The 19,282-nt window shown below is 39.9% G+C and overlaps 1 protein-coding gene across 5 annotated transcripts in view; it reads left to right on the forward strand.

Annotated features, from left to right (window-relative positions):
- The first annotated feature begins 1,685 nt into the window (after positions 1-1,685).
- Positions 1,686-19,282, forward strand: part of nisch (nischarin) — a 54,275-nt gene continuing 36,678 nt past the window's right edge. For 2 of the 5 annotated variants that reach the window (XR_013497480.1, XM_078209776.1), the window contains exons 1-8: positions 1,686-1,876; positions 7,174-7,257; positions 10,481-10,663; positions 12,604-12,652; positions 13,195-13,358; positions 15,067-15,162; positions 15,552-15,647; positions 18,263-18,415. Coding sequence is in view for 4 of the 5 variants with exons in the window: in XM_078209776.1 (XP_078065902.1) it covers positions 1,793-1,876; positions 7,174-7,257; positions 10,481-10,663; positions 12,604-12,652; positions 13,195-13,358; positions 15,067-15,162; positions 15,552-15,647; positions 18,263-18,415 (909 nt within the window). In the remaining variant the exon portion in view is untranslated. Of the gene's footprint in view, positions 1,877-2,369; positions 2,496-7,173; positions 7,258-10,480; positions 10,664-12,603; positions 12,653-13,194; positions 13,359-15,066; positions 15,163-15,551; positions 15,648-18,262; positions 18,416-19,282 lie in introns of all 5 variants that reach the window. The other 3 variants (XM_078209774.1, XM_078209778.1, XM_078209777.1) reach the window with 3 other exon arrangements.

Raw genomic sequence — 19,282 nt, forward strand, 5'->3', positions numbered from 1 at the left:
TATGACTGTAATGCTACATTCCGCACCCTCTCCTTTCCTTCTCTATGAACGGTATGCTTTGTCTGAAAAACGTACTGGTTAGGTGGATTGACCCGAACAGGTGCCGGAGTGTGGTGAGGAGAAGAATTTCACAGTAACTTCATTGCAGTGTTAATGTAAGCATTACTTGTGACTAAAAATAAACTTTAACTTTTTTGCTTAGCATGCAAGAAACAATGCTTTTCACTGTCTCCCAATACATGTGACAATAAGAACATAAGAAATAGGAGCAGGAGTAGGCCATCTGGCCCTTCGAGCCTGCCCCGCCATTCAACAAGATCATGGCTGATCTGAACCGAATCAGTTCCACTTACCCGCCTGCTCCCCATATCCCTTAATTCCCTTAGCGATCAGAAATCTATCTACCCGTGATTTAAACATATTCAACGAGGTAGCCTCCACCACTTCAATGGGCAGAGAATTCCAGAGATTCACTACCCTCTGAGAGAAGAAGTTCCCCCATAACTCTGTTCTGAACCGGCCCCCATTTATTTTGAGGCTGTGCCCTCTCGTTCTGGTTTCCCTTCTAAGTGGAAAGAATCTCTCTACCTCTACCCTATCCAGCCCCTTCGTTATCTTATATGTCTCTATAAGATCACCCCTCAGCCTTCTAAACTCCAACGAGTACAGACCCAATCTGTTCAATCTCTCCTCATAAGCTACACCCCTCATCTCCGGTATCAACCTGGTGAACCTTCTCTGCACTCCCTCCAAGGCCAATATATCCTTTCGCAAATAAGGGGACCAAAACTGCACACAGTACTCCAGTTGCGGCCTCACCAGTGCCTTGTATAGTTGCAGCAAGACCTCCCTGCTTTTATATTCTATCCCCCTCGCGATAAAGGCCAACATTCCATTCGCCTTCTTGATCACCTGCTGCACCTGCAGACTGAGTTTTTGCGATTCGTGCACAAGGACTCCCAGGTCCCTCTGCACAGCAGCATGATGTAATTTTTCTCCATTTAAATAATATTCCAATTTACTATTATTTCTTCCAAAATGGATAACCTCACATTTGCCAACGTTATATTCCATCTGCCAGATCCTCGCCCACTCGCTCAGCCTGTCCAAATCTCTCTGCAGACTTTCTGCGTCCTCCACGCAATTCACTTTGCCACTCATCTTCGTGTCATCAGCAAACTTTGATATCCTCCACTCAGTCTCCTCCTCCAGATCATCTATGTAAATGGTAAATAGTTGAGGCCCCAGCACCGATCCCTGCGGCACGCCACTGGTCTCCAACTGCCAACCAGAAAAGCACCCATTTATTCCAACTCTCTGCTTCCTGTTAGATAGCCAATCCCCAATCCACGCCAACACCTTACCCCCAACTCCGCGTACCCCAATCTTCTGCAGCAATAGTAAATCAAACCAAAATGAATAGTTTCCCTGACTGAGAAGTAAGGTCATGTAATTACTAAGTTTTTTTAAAAAAGCTTAGTAATTTTGTTTTAAACGTGTGCCGTTATATTTGTAATCTGCCACAATGACAACGATTGCGAAAGCCATTTGCACAGATGGGACTGGGAGAGACTGGGTTTGATTGACAGCTTGGGCCCAGGTTGATGAGCTGAGCAGGGAGCACGTGACGGGCCAGCGCCCCTTGTGCGCATGCCAGTTAAGTTGTTGTTGTAGCTGCCGGCGGCCGGGAGCGGAGTCAAAATGGCGGCGGGGATGGCGGTGTGGAGCATGGATTGAAGGGGTGTCAGATACTTATTTGCGCTTCTCCTTGTTTACATTCATCAGGAGCGGGATGGAGGCGGGCCGGTTTGCGGAGGGGCAGTTCGAGGGAAAAGAAATCCGCATCATCGGCTCGGAACTGGTGGAAAATTATACGGTGAGAGAAAGAAAGACACTTTGGTGTTTGGGTATCTGGGGGGCAGGGTCTGAGACTGGGACAACCGCAAAGTGAGGGACCCGGGAAGAGGAACCTGACTTTTAAAATGGGAGGAAAGAGCGGAAAGGATCCTTCCACTCCACCACCTTCTGCTTTCAGCGGATTCTCCCTCCTTTAAACAGGATCTCAATCTGTAATCCAGTTTTAATCTGAAATGGGCCATAATTGAACATTATTTATTGCCTCCATGATGGATATAAATATGCTGTGGAAATGTTGCTAACGTGACATTACGCTTGCAACAACAGCCCACCCCATCACCGACTTGTATGGAAGTATTCATAGCATGATGTTGGGCCAGGGATTTAGATAGCATGCTCTTTTTTTTAGCGTTTAATTTATTTATTAGTGTCACAAGTAGGCTTGCATTAACACTGCAATGAAGTTACTGTGAAGACCCCCTAGATGGACTCAAGCGTTTGTTTTATTTCAGATCAGTGTAAATCCTTCTGACCTATATTGCCTTAAAAAATATTTGCGTGGAGGCCAGAATGGAAACAGATTTCACTTTGAAAAATATCTTCATTGGACCAGCCGAACTGCACCCTTCAAGGATCGGGTGCAGACCATTTTCTTCTCTCAAATTGTCAAGCAAGTAGATCAGAATGCTGATTTCTCTGTGAATTTATCAGTATCTTTCTGACTAATTTAGATGCATCCAGCAGATTATAACGGGACTTTCCTGCATCTGATATTTCCTCCATCTGAGAGGTGTCCAGTTTCTAACTCATCCTATAAATAATTTGATCTCTTTGCATGAGAATTGGCTCCTTCCCTCCCATATTTAGTGTGTCTAGTAGTGAGTAGCTGAGTCACAGAACTCAGGATGATCACAGGTTTGATGTTATCAGATAGGAGGGTGGTGGTGGTGGTGTTAAGAATATCGGTAATTTTGGATTAGAAAGAGGTAGGGAAAGCTATGGTTTTGGGTCCTGATTATTATCTAGTGACCTGGGGCAGAGAGATTCTGTCTGTTTCTTAAATGAGGGTAGAACTTGTTATGATGGTCCTTATTTTTGAATAATAGCTAAAATTTTGTCAAGGTTTCACCTGACTAACAGGTGAAGTACTGGAGAATGCCTCTAACCCTATATCTGACCCTATAATCCACTGAAAAATCAGCATTCTGCCAATTCTGATCTTCTGTGCATTCTAAATTTTCTTTGACAGTGTATTCAGCTGTCAAGGCCTGTATTTCTGCAATTCCCTCCAGAAACCTCTGCATGCTTCATCTCTCTTTCCTTTTTTAAGGTGCTCCTTAAAACCTGCAGCTTTGATGAGGTCTTTGGTCACTGGCTGTTATATCTCATTATTTGACTCTGTCAAATTGGGTTCAATAATGTTCTTACGTAGGATTTCAAAACATAGATAGATACATGGTACTATGTAAATATATTTTGTTCCCAGTAAAACCAACCAAGCAAGGAATCAATTTCAGAAGAAGTAGGAATGAAGAAAAGATTAGAATAAGATTGTCCTTGAGATCAGTTGGGCTTCTGCCAGTGCTGCTCTCTAACTGGTTGAATTTGAGTACTGTGTTCTCTTATCTTCTGTTTTTGGGAAAACACATCCACCTACTAATGATGGAGACCTTTATATTTCCTTTACATTTGATCAAATTTATTTTATTCCTCTTTCCAAATCTTGATCAATCCAAAGATTAATGAAAAATGAGTGAAGTGCAACACATTGGTGTTGATTAGTTAGCCAATAGGTCAAGGAAGAGCTGTAACAATATGTAAAGAATCAAATGTGGCAAAAATGGAGTAGAAATGGAAAAGCACAGGTGTACTAGTATTTTTTGACTATTTTCTGAGGTTAAAACTGCAAACTACTTGTGTTAGTTTAATTCAAAACTCCAAACAAATTATAGTAATTGCTGAGCTGTTACCCAAGTTAAAATTCCAACATTATTGGATCCTGTCTGATCTGAAGTTGAAAGTTTATTTGATTTTGTAATTTCAACGGACATTGCATCTCGGAAATGTACTGTGCCCTTAACAGCATTTTCAGTTTTGCAGGTACAGTACTCATGGTAATTTTTTAGTAACTTGTGACTGAGAAACACAGGAAGTCATAATTTCCTGGTTTAGACTTTTGGATTTGGCCACTCTTTTGTTTCTGTGTCTTCTACATTAAGATTTGTAAGGAGAATAATATGTATTTGTCGAGTTTGGGTGGCAAGAAAGAACTAAAGTTCTTATTTGACTTTCAACATCCGGTCCTATTAAAGAAGAAATAAACTTCAATACTTTTAGATTTGTGACAGGCCTGACTCTGCAGTGAAATCAAAACAGCAATTTTAAGATATGAGCCAAAGAAAGCATTGATATGTGATCCACACCCTCTCCCACCTCCCAATTTTTTGTGTGGATGTTTTGCATTCATTCTTCATAGTACAGAACATTTGTTGAGATATGGATTATTGCACACTGGAGCTCAACTCAGGTTGTACCTATCTTGTTGCATGAAAATTTAATAATCTGCCTAAGTGCTCAGAGCATGAAAGCTCTAAATGTTGACTTTAGAAATAAATCTAATATATTCAACAGATTTCATGTTCTTTTGAACTTAAAAGTTTAAATCTTTGCACGTAGTTGATGTCCAATTCTCAGGTAACTGATCAGGAAAACTGGGACATAGCCTTTGAGATTATTTTTGGGCTGCCAGCTTATTTGATTTCTAGTGCAGTATGGTTAGTTACTACTTTTGAGCTGAATGTTGTCATCATCTACAATCCTGGCAATCAGCACTTCCAGCTGGATATCCTGAATGTTGATCAGCGGGGTCTCCTTGCCTGATTTCACACCAGCACGGGAGACATGTCATCATAGCCTCTGGCTTAGCTGAGATCAGCTGATTTGTGAAAACAGTGGTTTGAATCTGACACCTTTCTTGTCAGTGTGGATCAGCTGTTCACTGAGCTTTGAGGAAGGTGCATTGTTATTCTAAAGTTTTGTGAGGTTCTGAATAGAGCATTTTATATAATTGGTTTGAATTTTTAAAAATTAATGCAGATGTGAAATAAATATTTCAAATTGTTTTGCTGAACAATCAAAAAATTTGTGTTATTGTATAAGTAACCATAGCTTTAATTAAAATTGTTTCACCATTTCAAAACTGATTGGTTTTATGATGGACAAACTGTCCAACTGTGATGGACAGTTGTTTCAAATTACTCACTGATCAGGAGTCGTTTGTTGCCTTTTCCATTGCATTAAGGTAGCGTACAGGTTTGCTTTGGTGGCCTGTATGGAACAGAAAGATTGACTTGCCTTGTTACAGACCAAAAGCATGTCAACTTTGGGTGTTGCTGCTGTTGGTGTGAATGCCTCTTCTGGCATTGCATTGTCTGATTTGTTGTGTTGCCCTCTGGCAAGTTTTCAGATGAGATGAACCAACATTTCTGCACACTGGAAAAGGGGAAAACCAGCTCGTTTGCAAATATTTGAACACAGTCAAGTTAATAATTGATTGAGAAAATATTTGATTAAATTGATATTTATTGGTGGAAATTGATTTATTGTCACATGTATTGGTATACGGTGAAAAGTATTGTTTCTTGCGTGCTATACAGACAAGGGATACCATTCATAGAGGAGGAAAGGAGAGGATGCAGAATAAGATCAACATAATATAAGGTAGGCCCATTCAAAAGTCTGACGGCAGCAGGGAAGAAGCTGTTCTTGAGTCGGTTGGCACGTGATCTCAGATTTTGACTCCAGTCGGAAAAAAGATGTGCTTTCTATAGTGCATCTGTAAAAGTTGGTGAGAGTCGTAGTGGACATGCTGAATTTCCTTGGCCTCCTGAGAAAGTAGAGGTGTGGCTGGGCGTTCTTAATGATAGCGTCTGTGTGGAGGGACCAGGACAGGTTGTTGGTGATCTGGACACCTAGAAATTTGAAACTCTCGACCATTTCCACTTCATCCCCATTGATGTAGATAGGGGCATGTTCTCCACTGTGCTTCCTGAAGTAAATGGCGATCTCCTTTGTTTTACTGACATTGAGGGAGAGATTATTGTCATTGCACCAGTTCAGCAAATTTGTCAGTGAATTGATTATTTACTATGCATTGTAGATTAATTTAATTAATGCAGAACTAATTTTCTGTCTGAAGATTCTGTTTTTGGGTCAGGGTTGTCTAACCATTTTTCTTGCTTTGTTCCAACTTCAATCAGAATTTAGGTATTTTCTTCTGCACTACACTGACAAAAAAGAGCAGGAAAAGTCACCTGCCACCCTCCCTCCCCCAGCCAAATTTTGTATTATTTAAATACTGTGTAATTGTACAGTATTCGATAAAATATATTAGTATTGGTCACATACTTGTACAAGGGTGGGGAAAGCATTCAAGTGATCAGTGTTCAGCTGGAGTAGCGGAAATCTTGTCTGAGAATTGATCTTCCGCTATTTCACCAAGTAGTGTAGAAGGTAAGGCCCAAACTTAACTTAAACTGTAAGTATCTGGGATATACAATACTTTTCACTGTATGCTAATACATGTGACAATAATAAATCAAATCAAATATGAATGCTTATTTAAAAATTAGTTCATGGAATATGGTTTCATGGGTAGCTGCAGCATTTATTGCCAATTCCTAATTGGTTTTGAACAGATGGCAGTGAACTGCCTTATTGAAATATTTTAGTCCATGTGCTGAACATAGTCCCACAGTGCTGTTAGGCAGGGAATTCCAGGATTTTGATGCAACACTAACTGATTTAGAAATATATTGTATGTCCTGGAAGTGATGTTCTCATTTACTGACTCTCCTTATGAGTGGTAGAGATTGTGGCTTTGGGAGGTACTGTTGAAGAAGCCTTGACAAGCTGTTGCAGTGCATCTTGTAGATGGTTCACAATGCAGCCACCTCATGTCGGTCTTGGGGGAAGTGAATGATTAATATGATGGATGGGTGCCATGTTATTGCTAAGGTTTTTATTGTGGTTAATTTGGTTTTAGACTGAACAGTATTTTTTAATTCTTGTTTTGACATCAGACAGAATTTTTGTTACGATTTTATCTTGATCTAATTTTTTCTTTTCCCATATTGATTCATTACTCTCCTCAAAGAGAATGAATGAACTTGGTTTGATGTACTGTGGGTTACATTAAAAGGTTGATGACATTTTAGCAGTTGGCAAAACATCAAATGTGTATATCTCTTCCTTAATTATTTAAATCACTGCTGCATATTGGTAGTTGTCACTAATGAAAGCCTATAACTTTCTTAGGTGTATATCATAGAAGTGAAAGTTGGGAATCATCAATGGACAGTTAAACACCGCTACAGTGATTTTCATGAGCTACATGAAAAGGCAAGTTTTTTGCATATTGTAAAACACGTGTTGTTTTACTAAGATTCTTTGTAGTCACTAAATGCTAGATGCATGGCACTTTCTGCCAAATATTCTGCAAAGCAGGTTATGCTGTGAAATCTGACATGCAACAACAAAACTTCCACGTAGCTTTTATGCAGGGATGCACATCAAATTGACATTTGGTTTGTATACCAGATTTCAGTTTCTGCTCTAATTGCTGCTCCAATGGCCTAGGAAACTAGCTGCACCCTCAATCAATTGGCAGCAGTGATCTTCTCAACCAGTGGTTATCAAATCTTTGGTAAATGTTGGCACACTCCTAGCTTGCCAAAGACAATATTAACTGTCTAAAGAAACTCGGGAGTATCACTGCATAAATTGCTTTTAAGTCAACAAATGCACAGATCTGACACCCCTTTTGAACTACATTGGCAAAAAGGTTTTTGGGGTTTTGATTTGCAAATTTGTATTCTAAACAATTTGCTCTGTGACTTGCCTTGTTGCTTGTGATGTGCTTAGTACTTTTATGCCAGTGTGCATTGGAACTTAGCTTTCATAATTATAACTACTCCCCATAATTTTGTGTTTCTGTCATTTATGTCTGCACCAGACATGGGCTGCTGTCGCTGCTGCTTTGTATTGGCTGTTTGTGTGCTCATTGCAATGAAGCTCTGATGCAATAAGCTTAGAATACATATTCTGGATAATTAAGCTGTATTGTGTGTATCTTGAGCCTTTCGAAAAAAACAACTGATGGTTCATCTTGTGTTTTCTATGTGTCTCTCTTATTCAAGTTTGAAGTTGTGTGATCTACCTCAGTTCTAGACTGCATAAACCTATCCCCTTTAATAATATTGTAATTCAGTTGAGCAAAACATGGCAATGGAATTAAAAATATAAGTTATCAGACCCAGATATGTATTCCAGTACTCAAGAAATCAAAACTATTTTGAAACAGTGATTGTGCTTAAAGACTAGAGGGTGGTAAATGTTACACCTTATGCAAGAAAGGGCAACTGGATAAACTAGAAATCAGAAGCATTAATCATCATTTTTATAAGTAAACTTCTTGAGTCTATAAAATAGTGATGCAATTAGTGTACACTGAGACTTGACCTAATTGGGGTTGTCATGATGAATTTATAAAGGACAGATAAAACTTGATTAAATGTTTGAGGAAATCTCATTATATAAATAAAAATTAATGCAGAAGCCATTTTACTTGTGGATTTTCAGAAGACAATTTTGATAAGGTTCGCAGTAAGAAACTAATGCATGAATGAATAGCTGTTCACAATAGAGTCTGGGCATTGACTCTGATCCATTGATCTCTGCTGAAGCTTCTTCTCTTGCATTCCTTGTAATTGAGTTGGATATGGACACAGATACCAGAGTCAGGGGCTTGGCAAATCTGAGAAGGAGATTGAAAGAGGGTACAGATGGGATCATGGAGCGGGTGGAGAGTTGGCAGATGCAGTTTGCTGCAGGGACCTATAATTGGATACATTTTGGAGGCAGCAAAAAGTTTGAATTTAATACATCATCCTTAACATAAAGGGACATCCAAAGCCATTTCTCAAATGTGCATTGAGGAAAATAAGTTTTTGGAGACGTTATTTATAAGTTTGAAAAAATAAATTGGATTCTGTGTTTATTACACAGCATTGAAAATAAAAATAATTTTTACGAAAACTGGTCAAGCCACAGATTATTGAATTTAGATCTGGGCATTGCATTGTAGGAAAGATTGAACAATGGCAGAATAGGGAAGATTTATTGTTATAATTACTGAGAATAAAAGGTAAGTAAAAGACTATAGAGAAGATTAAGGTGGAATTTAAGCAGTTTTCCAAAGGTACGTTGCAAACTATTGTTCCAAGTGATTGGTAAATTTGAAACCAGCAGCCAAAACTCTGAATTAGCTGCAGAAAAATGTAGGGAAAGATTTTTGCGCACAAAGGATTGAGATTTTGGAATGCTGGTTTCAAATTTACCAATCACTTGGAACAATAGTTTGCAACGTACCTTTGGGAAACTGCTTAAATTCCACCTTAATCTTCTCTATAGTCTTTTACTTACCTTTTATTGCCATTGCCAGATAATTAAAAAAGAAGACTAGCAGGCGGACAGGGAAGTGGGCTTTTAGTATTTGGTTCAAATAGAAGCTGACACAAGCATTGTGGTGAACAACAGCTTCCTGTGCTGTTATTTCTGTGATTATTTCTTAGAATTCCAATTTAAGGAAAATTTTAATTCTAAAGTGTTGAAGTAACTGTTAATGTGAAGCATTTTTTGTTCATTGGATATGTGTGCATTTATTGACCGATCCTTTGTGGTTGATGTAGAGATTTTGTCCTTTGTAGAGATTTACATAATGGTGTTTACCAGGCTATTTCAGAAAGTATTAGGAGTCAACATATCTGTGACATGGATGTCAGAGATGATTGGGTTCCCTTCTTTTGATAGCTTTAACAGTCAGTTTTGAATTGCTTGTGTGCGACACATATGCCCATCTGAGAGGAAGCTCATTCCATTCATGTTGGCTAAGCCAGGTCAATGTTAATTCAATCTTGAGTGTGGGTTGTATGGACAGAATATTCAGGCACATTTTCCAAAACTATTTTGTCTGTTTGATGTTGAATTTTTTTAATGCCCAAGTTCTTGAGGCTGATCTTATGTCCAAGTTGCACTTTCTTGCTCAAACATGGATGGATTCTAAGGTTGGAGAAGATAAATAGAGAAAACAATTGTGTGTTTTCCAAGCAATAGTTGGTGAGTGGGTGGAATTTTCATCAGTCTAAAGTTGTATAGTCTCCTTTCAGAAGTGCCTCCTTTGCCTCCCAACCACTGGGAAATACGAGCTCAATACCTGTTCAATGATGAACATTTCCAGTAGAATGGAAAGTCGTTAATGAATAAAACCACAATAAATATCCTGAGCAGGTTGCTAGCATGTTGTCCATCACTTTTTAATTATTTTCTGTAACTGCCATTAGATAGTGAAATGTACACTTTCTTTTTTTCACTGCTCCAAGTTGCTCTATCAGTGCATTAAGAAAGCCATCATATTGCAAAATATTTCTTTGGTTCACGTTTCTTCATGCTCTAGTGAATGCTTTGCGTTTGTAACTGATACCTGCTTTGATTAATTAAAAATCTAATGGTCTATGCCATTTCAGCTTTAAGAAATATGTTCTTTAACATCTTTATTCTGTTTTAGCTAACTGCAGAAAAGAAGATTGACAAAAACCTACTTCCACCAAAGAAGATCATTGGCAAAAATTCCAAAACATTTGTAGAAAAAAGACAGAAAGAGTTAGAAGCCTATTTGCAAACCCTCCTAACGAAGTTCCCACATGCTGCACCAAAAGTTTTGTCCTTTTTTCTGAATTTTCATCTATATGTAAGTTTTAAAAAAAAAAATCTCATTCTGTAATAATGTTTGTTTGAGAATTTGATTTTTGTTTTATATATTTAAAATATCTCTGAAAAATGTGCAAGTCCTTGTGTACGTATTGGTGTCACTGGCAAGTTGATTATTTTTCCACCCTTACTTGCCATGGTAGACGGTGGTGTTCCTTCTTAACTGCTGTATGCAAATTTGATACAATTGAGTGGCTTGTTTGGCCTCTTTCAGGGGGCAGTTAAGGGCTGACCATGTTGGACTACAGTTCATAAAGGGCAAATGTGGTAATATTGGCAATTTTTCTTCCCGAAAGGACCGATTGTGATTTTATGGTAACGTGACAAGTTTATGGCCACTTTTACTATAATGATTTTTTACAAACAAATTTCACATTATCAAACGATTGTGATAAAAATTGAGGCACATTGTCTGGGTTATTAGTCAGGCTAATTTGACGCTTGTTTATCCTCCATGTGCAAAATGAAAATTCTAGTAACCTGGTATGTGGCTTGATATTGCTTTCTGAAAAAGAAATCTGCAACCCTGGCCAACTTTCCATTCTTTTCTTCCTATCTCCTCCATCTCTACACCCCTCCAGAATATGTGCACTCCTTCAATTCAGGTCTCTTGAGCAACTGAGACTTAATTTGCTCCGCCATTTGCATCTCCTCAATTACTGAAGCAGTCCATGTCCAAATACAGCAAGATCTGGACAATATCCAGGCTTGAGCTGATAAGTAACATTCATGCCACAAATGTGCCAGGCAAGGACCATCTCCGACAAGAGAGAATCTAACCACTGCCCCATGACATTCAATGGCATTAATAATGCTGAATCTCCCATTATCAACATCTTTGGAATTACCATTGACCAGAAACTGAACTGGACTTGCCACATAAATACCGTGGCTACAAGAGCAGGTCAGAGGCTAGGAATCCTGTGGTAAGTAACTCTCCTCCTGACTCTCCAGTGCCTGTTTATCATCGACAAGAAAAGTCAGGAGTGCAATGTAATGCTGTCTACTTGCCTAGATGAGTGTAGCGCCAACAGCACTGAAGAAGCTTAACACCATCTAGCCCATTGATTGCTACTCCTTTCATAAACATTCAATCCCTCCATCATTAATGAGCAACGGCAGCAGTGTGTGCCATCTGCAAGATGCACTTAGGAACTCACCAACGTTCATTCGGCAGCACCTTCCAAATCCATGACCACTAACATCTAGAAGGACAAGGGCAGTAGATACCTCAGGACACCACCACCTGGAAGTTCCCCACCAAGTCACTCACCATCCTAACTTGGAAATATATTGCTGTTCTTTCACTGTTGCTGGGTCAAAATCCTGGAATTCTCTCCCTAACAGCACTGTGCATGTACCTACACTTGAGGGGCTGAAACCCCCTCAAGAGCAACTAATGATGAGCAATAAATACTGGCCTGGCCAGCAACGGCCACATCTCAGTAATTAATTGTCCTGATAAGTGCGAGGCAAAAAGCTTCAACAACTTGTCTTTTTGTTCAGCAATGCTCAAATTCTGTGCTGTCAAATGACTATCATGAATATTTGGTATTTGTGAAGGAGAGTATATTTTCAAGGCATTAATCATTTAAGGTGATCTTAGAGAGAAATGATAATTCCCTATCTTTATCAATATGAAGTATGACAAATCAGGGAAGATTTGTGCTTTTAGAAAAACTACTTTTACAGTAGCGTCGAAATATAGAACAAAAGGTGTAGTTAATCAGGCTAAAGGCAATGGGTGCTGATTTGCATCTTGTCACAGAGCTGACTTCTGCCCAAAATCTTTCTGATTCATAGAGAACAGAAAATGAATGAACTGTGGAAAAATGTCTGACTCTGAACAGTTATCCATATATGTAGATCACGGTTGCACAGATGTGAAGATTTTGATTAGAATATTGTGTTCTTTTGTAGGAGATAAATGGCATTACAGCTGCCCTTGCTGAGCAACTGTTTCACAAAGGTATGGTCTTTAATTTTGAACGCTAAAGGTCTTGATGTTGTGGGTTGCAAATTTGTCTGCCTGGTTTTCTTTTTAAGATTGCAATAATTTCAGTGGGCTAATAATGAAGTATGTATGTTGAGGTCTGGAATTTTAAGGTATGAATAAAATGGAAAAAGACTCTCATAACTACGACAATATGATTATATTTTAACGTTTAGTGTCTCAAGCAGACTTGCATTAGCACTGCAATGAAGTTACTGTGAAAATCCCCTAGTCGCCACACTTCGGTGCCTGTTCAGGTACACGTAGGGAGAATTTAGCATGGCCAATGTAGCTAATCAGCACCTCTTGGACTGTGGGAGGAAACCAGAGTCAGGAAACAAAATCTTGTAATTTTAAGAATTAGTCTTATTAATCAAATTGGCAGAAATAAATGTTGTCTTAGTAAACTTTCCATCCATCAATTAAAATACCTGTTCTACATGTAACCCAGCTTACATTTTTTATCAGGTGGTGAAGTGTCATTTGTCTAAAAATGTTTATATTAATACAATTTATAGGTGAGCAATTGCTCTTGGCGGGTGAAGCTTTTTGTCTTAAACCACTGCAGTTGTATGCGATCACCCAACAACTGAGATTGGCCAGTCCTACTTGTGCCAATGGTGATGCCAAGACTGACCTTGGACACATCCTGGATTTTGCTTGTAGACTCAAGTATTTAAAGGTAAAAATCAATTCTCTAAAATTGTAATTGTAAAATCTCGTGTATAACTGGTACATTTTGCACTACCCTTAATGGCTTGCAAATTTTGGTTTGTGCCTGTTGATATTTTGGCACAACTGTAATTTTCATTTGCTTTTAAAATTGTGGTGGTGCAGCCAGTAATTTTTCAGGAAAGGAAAAAGGTAGGGCAGTTGATGTCATATACATGGATTTTAGTAAAGCGTTTGATAAGGTCCCCCATGGTCGGCTTATGATGAAAGTGAGGAGGTGTGGGATTGGATAGGTAACTGGCTGTCTGATCGAAGACAGAGGGTGGTGGTCGATGGAAAATTTTCGGATTGGAGGCAGGTTGCTAGCAGAGTGCCACAGGGATCAGTGCTTGGTCCTCTGCTCTTTGTGATTTTTATTAATGACTTGGAGGAGGGGGCTGAAGGGTGGATCAGTAAATTTGCTGATGACACCAAGATTGGTGGAGTAGTGGATGAGGTGGAGGGCTGTTGTAGGCTGCAAAGAGACATAGATAGGATGCAAAGCTGGGCTGAAAAATGGCAAATGGAGTTTAACCCTGATAAATGTGAGGTGATTCATTTTGGTAGGACTAATTTAAATGTGGATTACAGGGTCAAAGGTAGGGTTCTGAAGACTGTGGAGGAACAGAGAGATCTTGGGGTTCATATCCACAGATCTCTAAAGGTTGCCACTCAAGTGGATAGAGCTGTGAAGAAGGCCTATAGTGTGTTAGCTTTTATTAACAGGGGGTTGGAGTTTAAGAGCCGTGGGGTTATGCTGCAACTGTACAGGACCTTGGTGAGACCACATTTGGAATATTGTGTGCAGTTCTGGTCACCTCACTATAAGAAGGATGTGGAAGCGCTGGAAAGAGTGCAGAGGAGATTTACCAGGATGCTGCCTGGTTTGGAGGGTAGGTCTTATGTGGAAAGGTTGAGGGAGCTAGGGCTGTTCTCTCTGGAGCGGAGGAGGCTGAGGGGAGACTTGATAGAGGTTTATAAAATGATGAAGGGGATAGATAGAGTGAACGTTGAAAGACTATTTCCTCGGGTGGATGGAGCTATTACAAGGGGGCATAACTATAGGGTTCGTAGTGGGAGATACAGGAAGGATATCAGAGGTAGGTTCTTTACGCAGAGAGTGGTTGGGGTGTGGAATGGACTGCCTGCAGTGATAGTGGAGTCAGACACTTTAGGAACATTTAAGCGGTTATTGGATAGGCACATGGAGCACACCAGGATGATAGGGAGTGGGATAGCTTGATCTTGGTTTCAGATAAAGCTCGGCACAACATCGTGGGCCGAAGGGCCTGTTCTGTGCTGTACTGTTCTATGTTCTATATTTTATTGCAAATTAGAGAATCTTATTACTTCAAAATATTTCATGGGTAGAATACACTTGACATTCAACATAATTATTCTAAGCTTCTATCTTCCTTGATCAGGCTGGTTTTTGAGGATGGCATTGACTCTTCTTTGCAATTCTGCTGAGTTTTTGCAAAGTGATGCAAAATAGAATCAAAGCATTTCATCCATAAAGCAGAGATTGAACTTGACATGTGGGAAACAACCTCTTCAACTTCAATGCAACACAAAAAATGAGCTATCAGTGCAGCATTGCTTTTTTTTTTAAAGTCACGAATAGTTCTTCAATTTTAAATTGTGAAGGACTAAAGATCTCTCAATTTTTTTTTTGACAGATAACTGGCACCAGAGGAGCTGTTGGTACCAGCAATATTCAAGAACATCTCCTTGAATTTGATTTATCAATTTTCAAGTCTGTTCATCAGATTGAGGTTAGTAAAGGAGAAGAAATAATTTAGTTGACTGAAGTCCAACTTTTTCTATTTAAAAAAAAACTCCCCAAATACAGTAACTTGGTTCTTAATTTCTAGTGCAACAATAAATAATGGGAGGTGTGATATTTGTGGCCGAATACCTGTGCTTAAGGAAAGTAATTTCTGGATGTCTTGAGATAAATTTTAGAAAAAATTAACACGTGCTGCTGCTTTGCACAAGGTAGCATCATGCAGTTAGTGAGGAGAGAACTAAATTGTTCGTTTTCCTTCAACTTGTTTCACACTCCAATAATTTGGAAACTTTGCAAAATAATGGGTTTATTCAGTTTCATTTATGAGATTATTTGGTTTTTAACAAACTTAATGTTTGTATTGCATTGTTACAGATAAATAACTGTGAGGCTAAACAAATTATTGGACTTCCTTCCCTGAAGAACTCACTGGCCACAATGAGTGTGACTTTTTCAACTGCTTCAATGAAAGTATGCATCTAATTTTGTGTTTTTGTACATATACTTGTGTGTTTGTATATTGAGTATTTTTTTGGTTCTATTTATCCCTTTTTGTCTGAAGGTATGTAATCATATTGCGATGTGGCTTCATGACTGTTCCTGCCCGTTTATTTTGTAGCAGGGCGCACTAGTTAGCAGCCAATAATGAAGATGATGGAAAGTTTATTTTGGTGAAAGGGTGAAAATAGATGCTAAGTCACCACCTGTTTGAAAGTCAATTTTTAGGAAGCAAGAGCTAATTGATTACAATGATTTAAATGTGCCTGGAGGTGCTAAAACAGACACCTATTGGTTTAGCACTCGAGCACAGATCAGAAATGATTTTTGTGGAGTGGTGAACGTAGCCTCTATGCACCCAATTCCACTGAATATGTGAAATTTGCTGGCTGATACAGAGCTGTGTGTTTCTGGGATCAAGAGTGAAGTTGCACAGGCTCTCTGCCCCATTGGTGGACAGGTAGAGGAGGGCCAAAAGAAGATGCCTTGAACCTGTAGAGGATAGCGGGACAAGGTGCCGACATTATCCTCTTCATGTCATACACACCTTGGATCCAGCCACAGTAAAGAAAATGCGGTATAATTCCAGGTCTAAATGATATGTGGCTTGGAGGAATGCTTGTCGGTGATGGTGTTCCTGTGTGCCTTCTGCCCTTGTGCTTCTTGAGACTCCTGTTCAATTGGACGAGGTTGTTTATCGAATCTCTTGTTAAGAATAGAGATGGTAAGTACACCAATCCATAAAACTGAAAAAGTGGAAGGTGAAAATGACAAGTTGCAATCTGGGGAAGTTCGGGAGAGGCAATTTAAAAAAACGTCTGTGATCACATCCTTATTTGCGTTATGAACAAAACCATGATTCATTTTTATAGTTTAGGAAATGTGATGTTTAAATTGAGGATTTTTATTTGTGTAAGTTTGACAAAGTCCCTCATGGTAGGCTAGTGAAAAAGGTTGGATCCCATGGGATAAAGGGGGAGGTGACTAGATGGGTGGAGAACTGGCTTGGTCATAGAAGACAGAGGGTGGTAGTGGAAGGGTCTTTTTCCGGCTGGAGGCCTGTGACTAGTGGTGTACCGCAGGGCTCTGTATTGGGACCTCTGCTGTTTGTGATTTATATAAATGATCTGGAAGAAGGAGTAACTGGGGTGATCAGTAAGTTTGCGGACGACACAAAACTGGCAGGACTTGCAGATAGTGAGGAACATTGTCAGAGGCTACAGAAGGATATAGATAGGCTGGAAATTTGGGCAAGGAAATGGCAGATGGAGTTCAATCCTGATAAATGCGAAGTGATGCATTTTGGTGGGAATAATGTAGGGAGGAGCTACACGATAAATGGAAGAACCATAAAGGGTGCAGAGACGCAGAGGGACCTGGGTGTGCAAGTCCACAGATCTTTGAAGGTGACGTCACAGGTGGAGAAGGTGGTGAAGAAGGCATATGGCATGCTTGCCTTTATAGGACGGGGCATAGAGTATAAAAGTTGGGGTCTGATGTTGCAGATGTATAGAACGTTGGTTCGGCCGCATTTGGAATACTGCGTCCAGTTCTGGTCGCCACACTACCAGAAGGACGTGGAGGCTTTGGAGAGAGTACAGAGGAGGTTTACCAGGATGTTGCCTGGTATGGAGGGGCTTAGTTATGAGGAGAGATTGGGGAAACTGGGGTTGTTCTCCTTGGAAAGACGGAGGATGAGGGGAGACTTAATAGAGGTGTATAAAATTATGAAAGGCATAGATAGGGTGAACGGTGGGAAGCTTTTCCCCGGGTCGGTGGTGACGTTCACGAGGGGTCATAGGTTCAAGGTGAAGGGGGGGAGGTTTAACACAGATATCAGAAGGACATATTTCACACAGAGGGTCGTGGGGGCCTGGAATGTGTTGCCGGGCAAGGTGGTGGAGGCGGACACACTGGGAACGTTTAAGACTTATCTAGACAGCTATATGAACGGAGTGGGAATGGAGGGATACAAAAGAGTGGTCTAGTTTGGACCAGGGAGCGGCGCGGGCTCATTGTTCCTGGTTTCTCGTTTCAAGGCTTCATTCTATGATCATCTTGCTGGTGCCAGTACAGAGCGAGACTGCGGATAGTTGGGAACCTGTCTCGGGGGCAGGGAATTCATATGGTGTTCGTGGAAGTGGAAATGACTAGGGTTGGGAAGCATTTTCCGATCAGGGCCATTATGATCTCCTGGACTCGTTTCGATCGCCTCAGGGGGTCGGAGAGGAATTTCCCAGATTTTTTTTTCCCCATATTGGCCCTGGGGTTTTTCACCCTGGGTTTTCGCCTCTCCCTGGAGATCACATGGTCTGGAATGGGGGGGGTGGGGGTGAGTTAATAGGTTGTAATGAACAAAGCATCGTAGCTGTGAGGGACAGCTCGGTGGATAGGATATTGGTATGTAGATAGGCTGGAAAATTGGGCGGGGATCCTGGATTCAGGATTCAATCCTGGACCGGGGAGCGGCGCGGGCTTGGAGGGCCGAAGGGCCTGTTCCTGTGCTGTATTGTTCTTTGTTCTTTGTTTGTAAGTGATGCCATTCTCCCATCATCAGTTACTTGATAAAATTGATTTGTTTTAATCAGGATATCCTTGTGCCGGAGGCTTCTGAATTTGAACAATGGGAAGTGGAGGGGATGGCATCTGAGCATCCGGTTGCTGCTATTATCCCAAGGTGGAGCATGCTGACCACACTTGATATGAGTCGTAACCAGATATCTAATATTGATGAATCAGTGGTAAGGAAATATATGATGCATTCCATTCAAGAAAAGGCCATTGGGTTCAGCAACCAGTCACATATTTCAATTGACTACGTTCTGTGCTTCCAACTCTGCATTCGCTTTTTCCCTCTCGCTTCCCTTTACCTACAAAGAAATGCAAAAAACAGGAGTTTTGTCGAACTCCTTCCCAACTGTTTGAGAGATCAGCCAGGAAGAGTATTTCTGTGCTAATTGAACAGATTTATGTCATAAACAAAGGCAAATTATTGTGAATAAGACAGTTTAAATCCAACGTTATTTGCCTCTTAAAAATCACTTTTTTTTCCTTTGTTGTATACAGGTTTGTGTTTCAATATCAAATTCATGTGCACAGGTTCTCAAAACATTGATTTTTTTTACCATATATGACCACTTAGAGCGAACTGATTTTATGCTTAGCAAATATGAAACTGATTCCAGTTTTTAATTTGGAGTCTGTAAGCTCACGTACAGTTTCCAAATCCACAAACTTGTTGTATACAGGGTCATGAAAGGTCAGGTTGAGAAAAGGGAAACTAGTTTGTGTTTCAATATCAAATTCATGTGCACAGGTTCTCAAAACATTGATTTTTTTTACCATATATGACCACTTAGAGCGAACTGATTTTATGCTTAGCAAATATGAAACTGATTCCAGTTTTTAATTTGGAGTCTGTAAGCTCACGTACAGTTTCCAAATCCACAAACATAGAGTTGCAAGAAAATCTGAAAGATATGATGAATTGAATTATTATTGTGTTTTTGAAAGACTGCCAAATTGTAAAGCTTCCTGCTGTGTGATGTGACACTCTATTTGCGCTTAATTGTCCATTTGATGCCTGTATAGGCATAGGAGCGTCAGAG

The sequence above is a fragment of the Mustelus asterias genome, chromosome 3 (assembly GCF_964213995.1).
Source record: "Mustelus asterias chromosome 3, sMusAst1.hap1.1, whole genome shotgun sequence".
NCBI classification, from domain to species: Eukaryota; Metazoa; Chordata; class Chondrichthyes; order Carcharhiniformes; family Triakidae; genus Mustelus; species Mustelus asterias.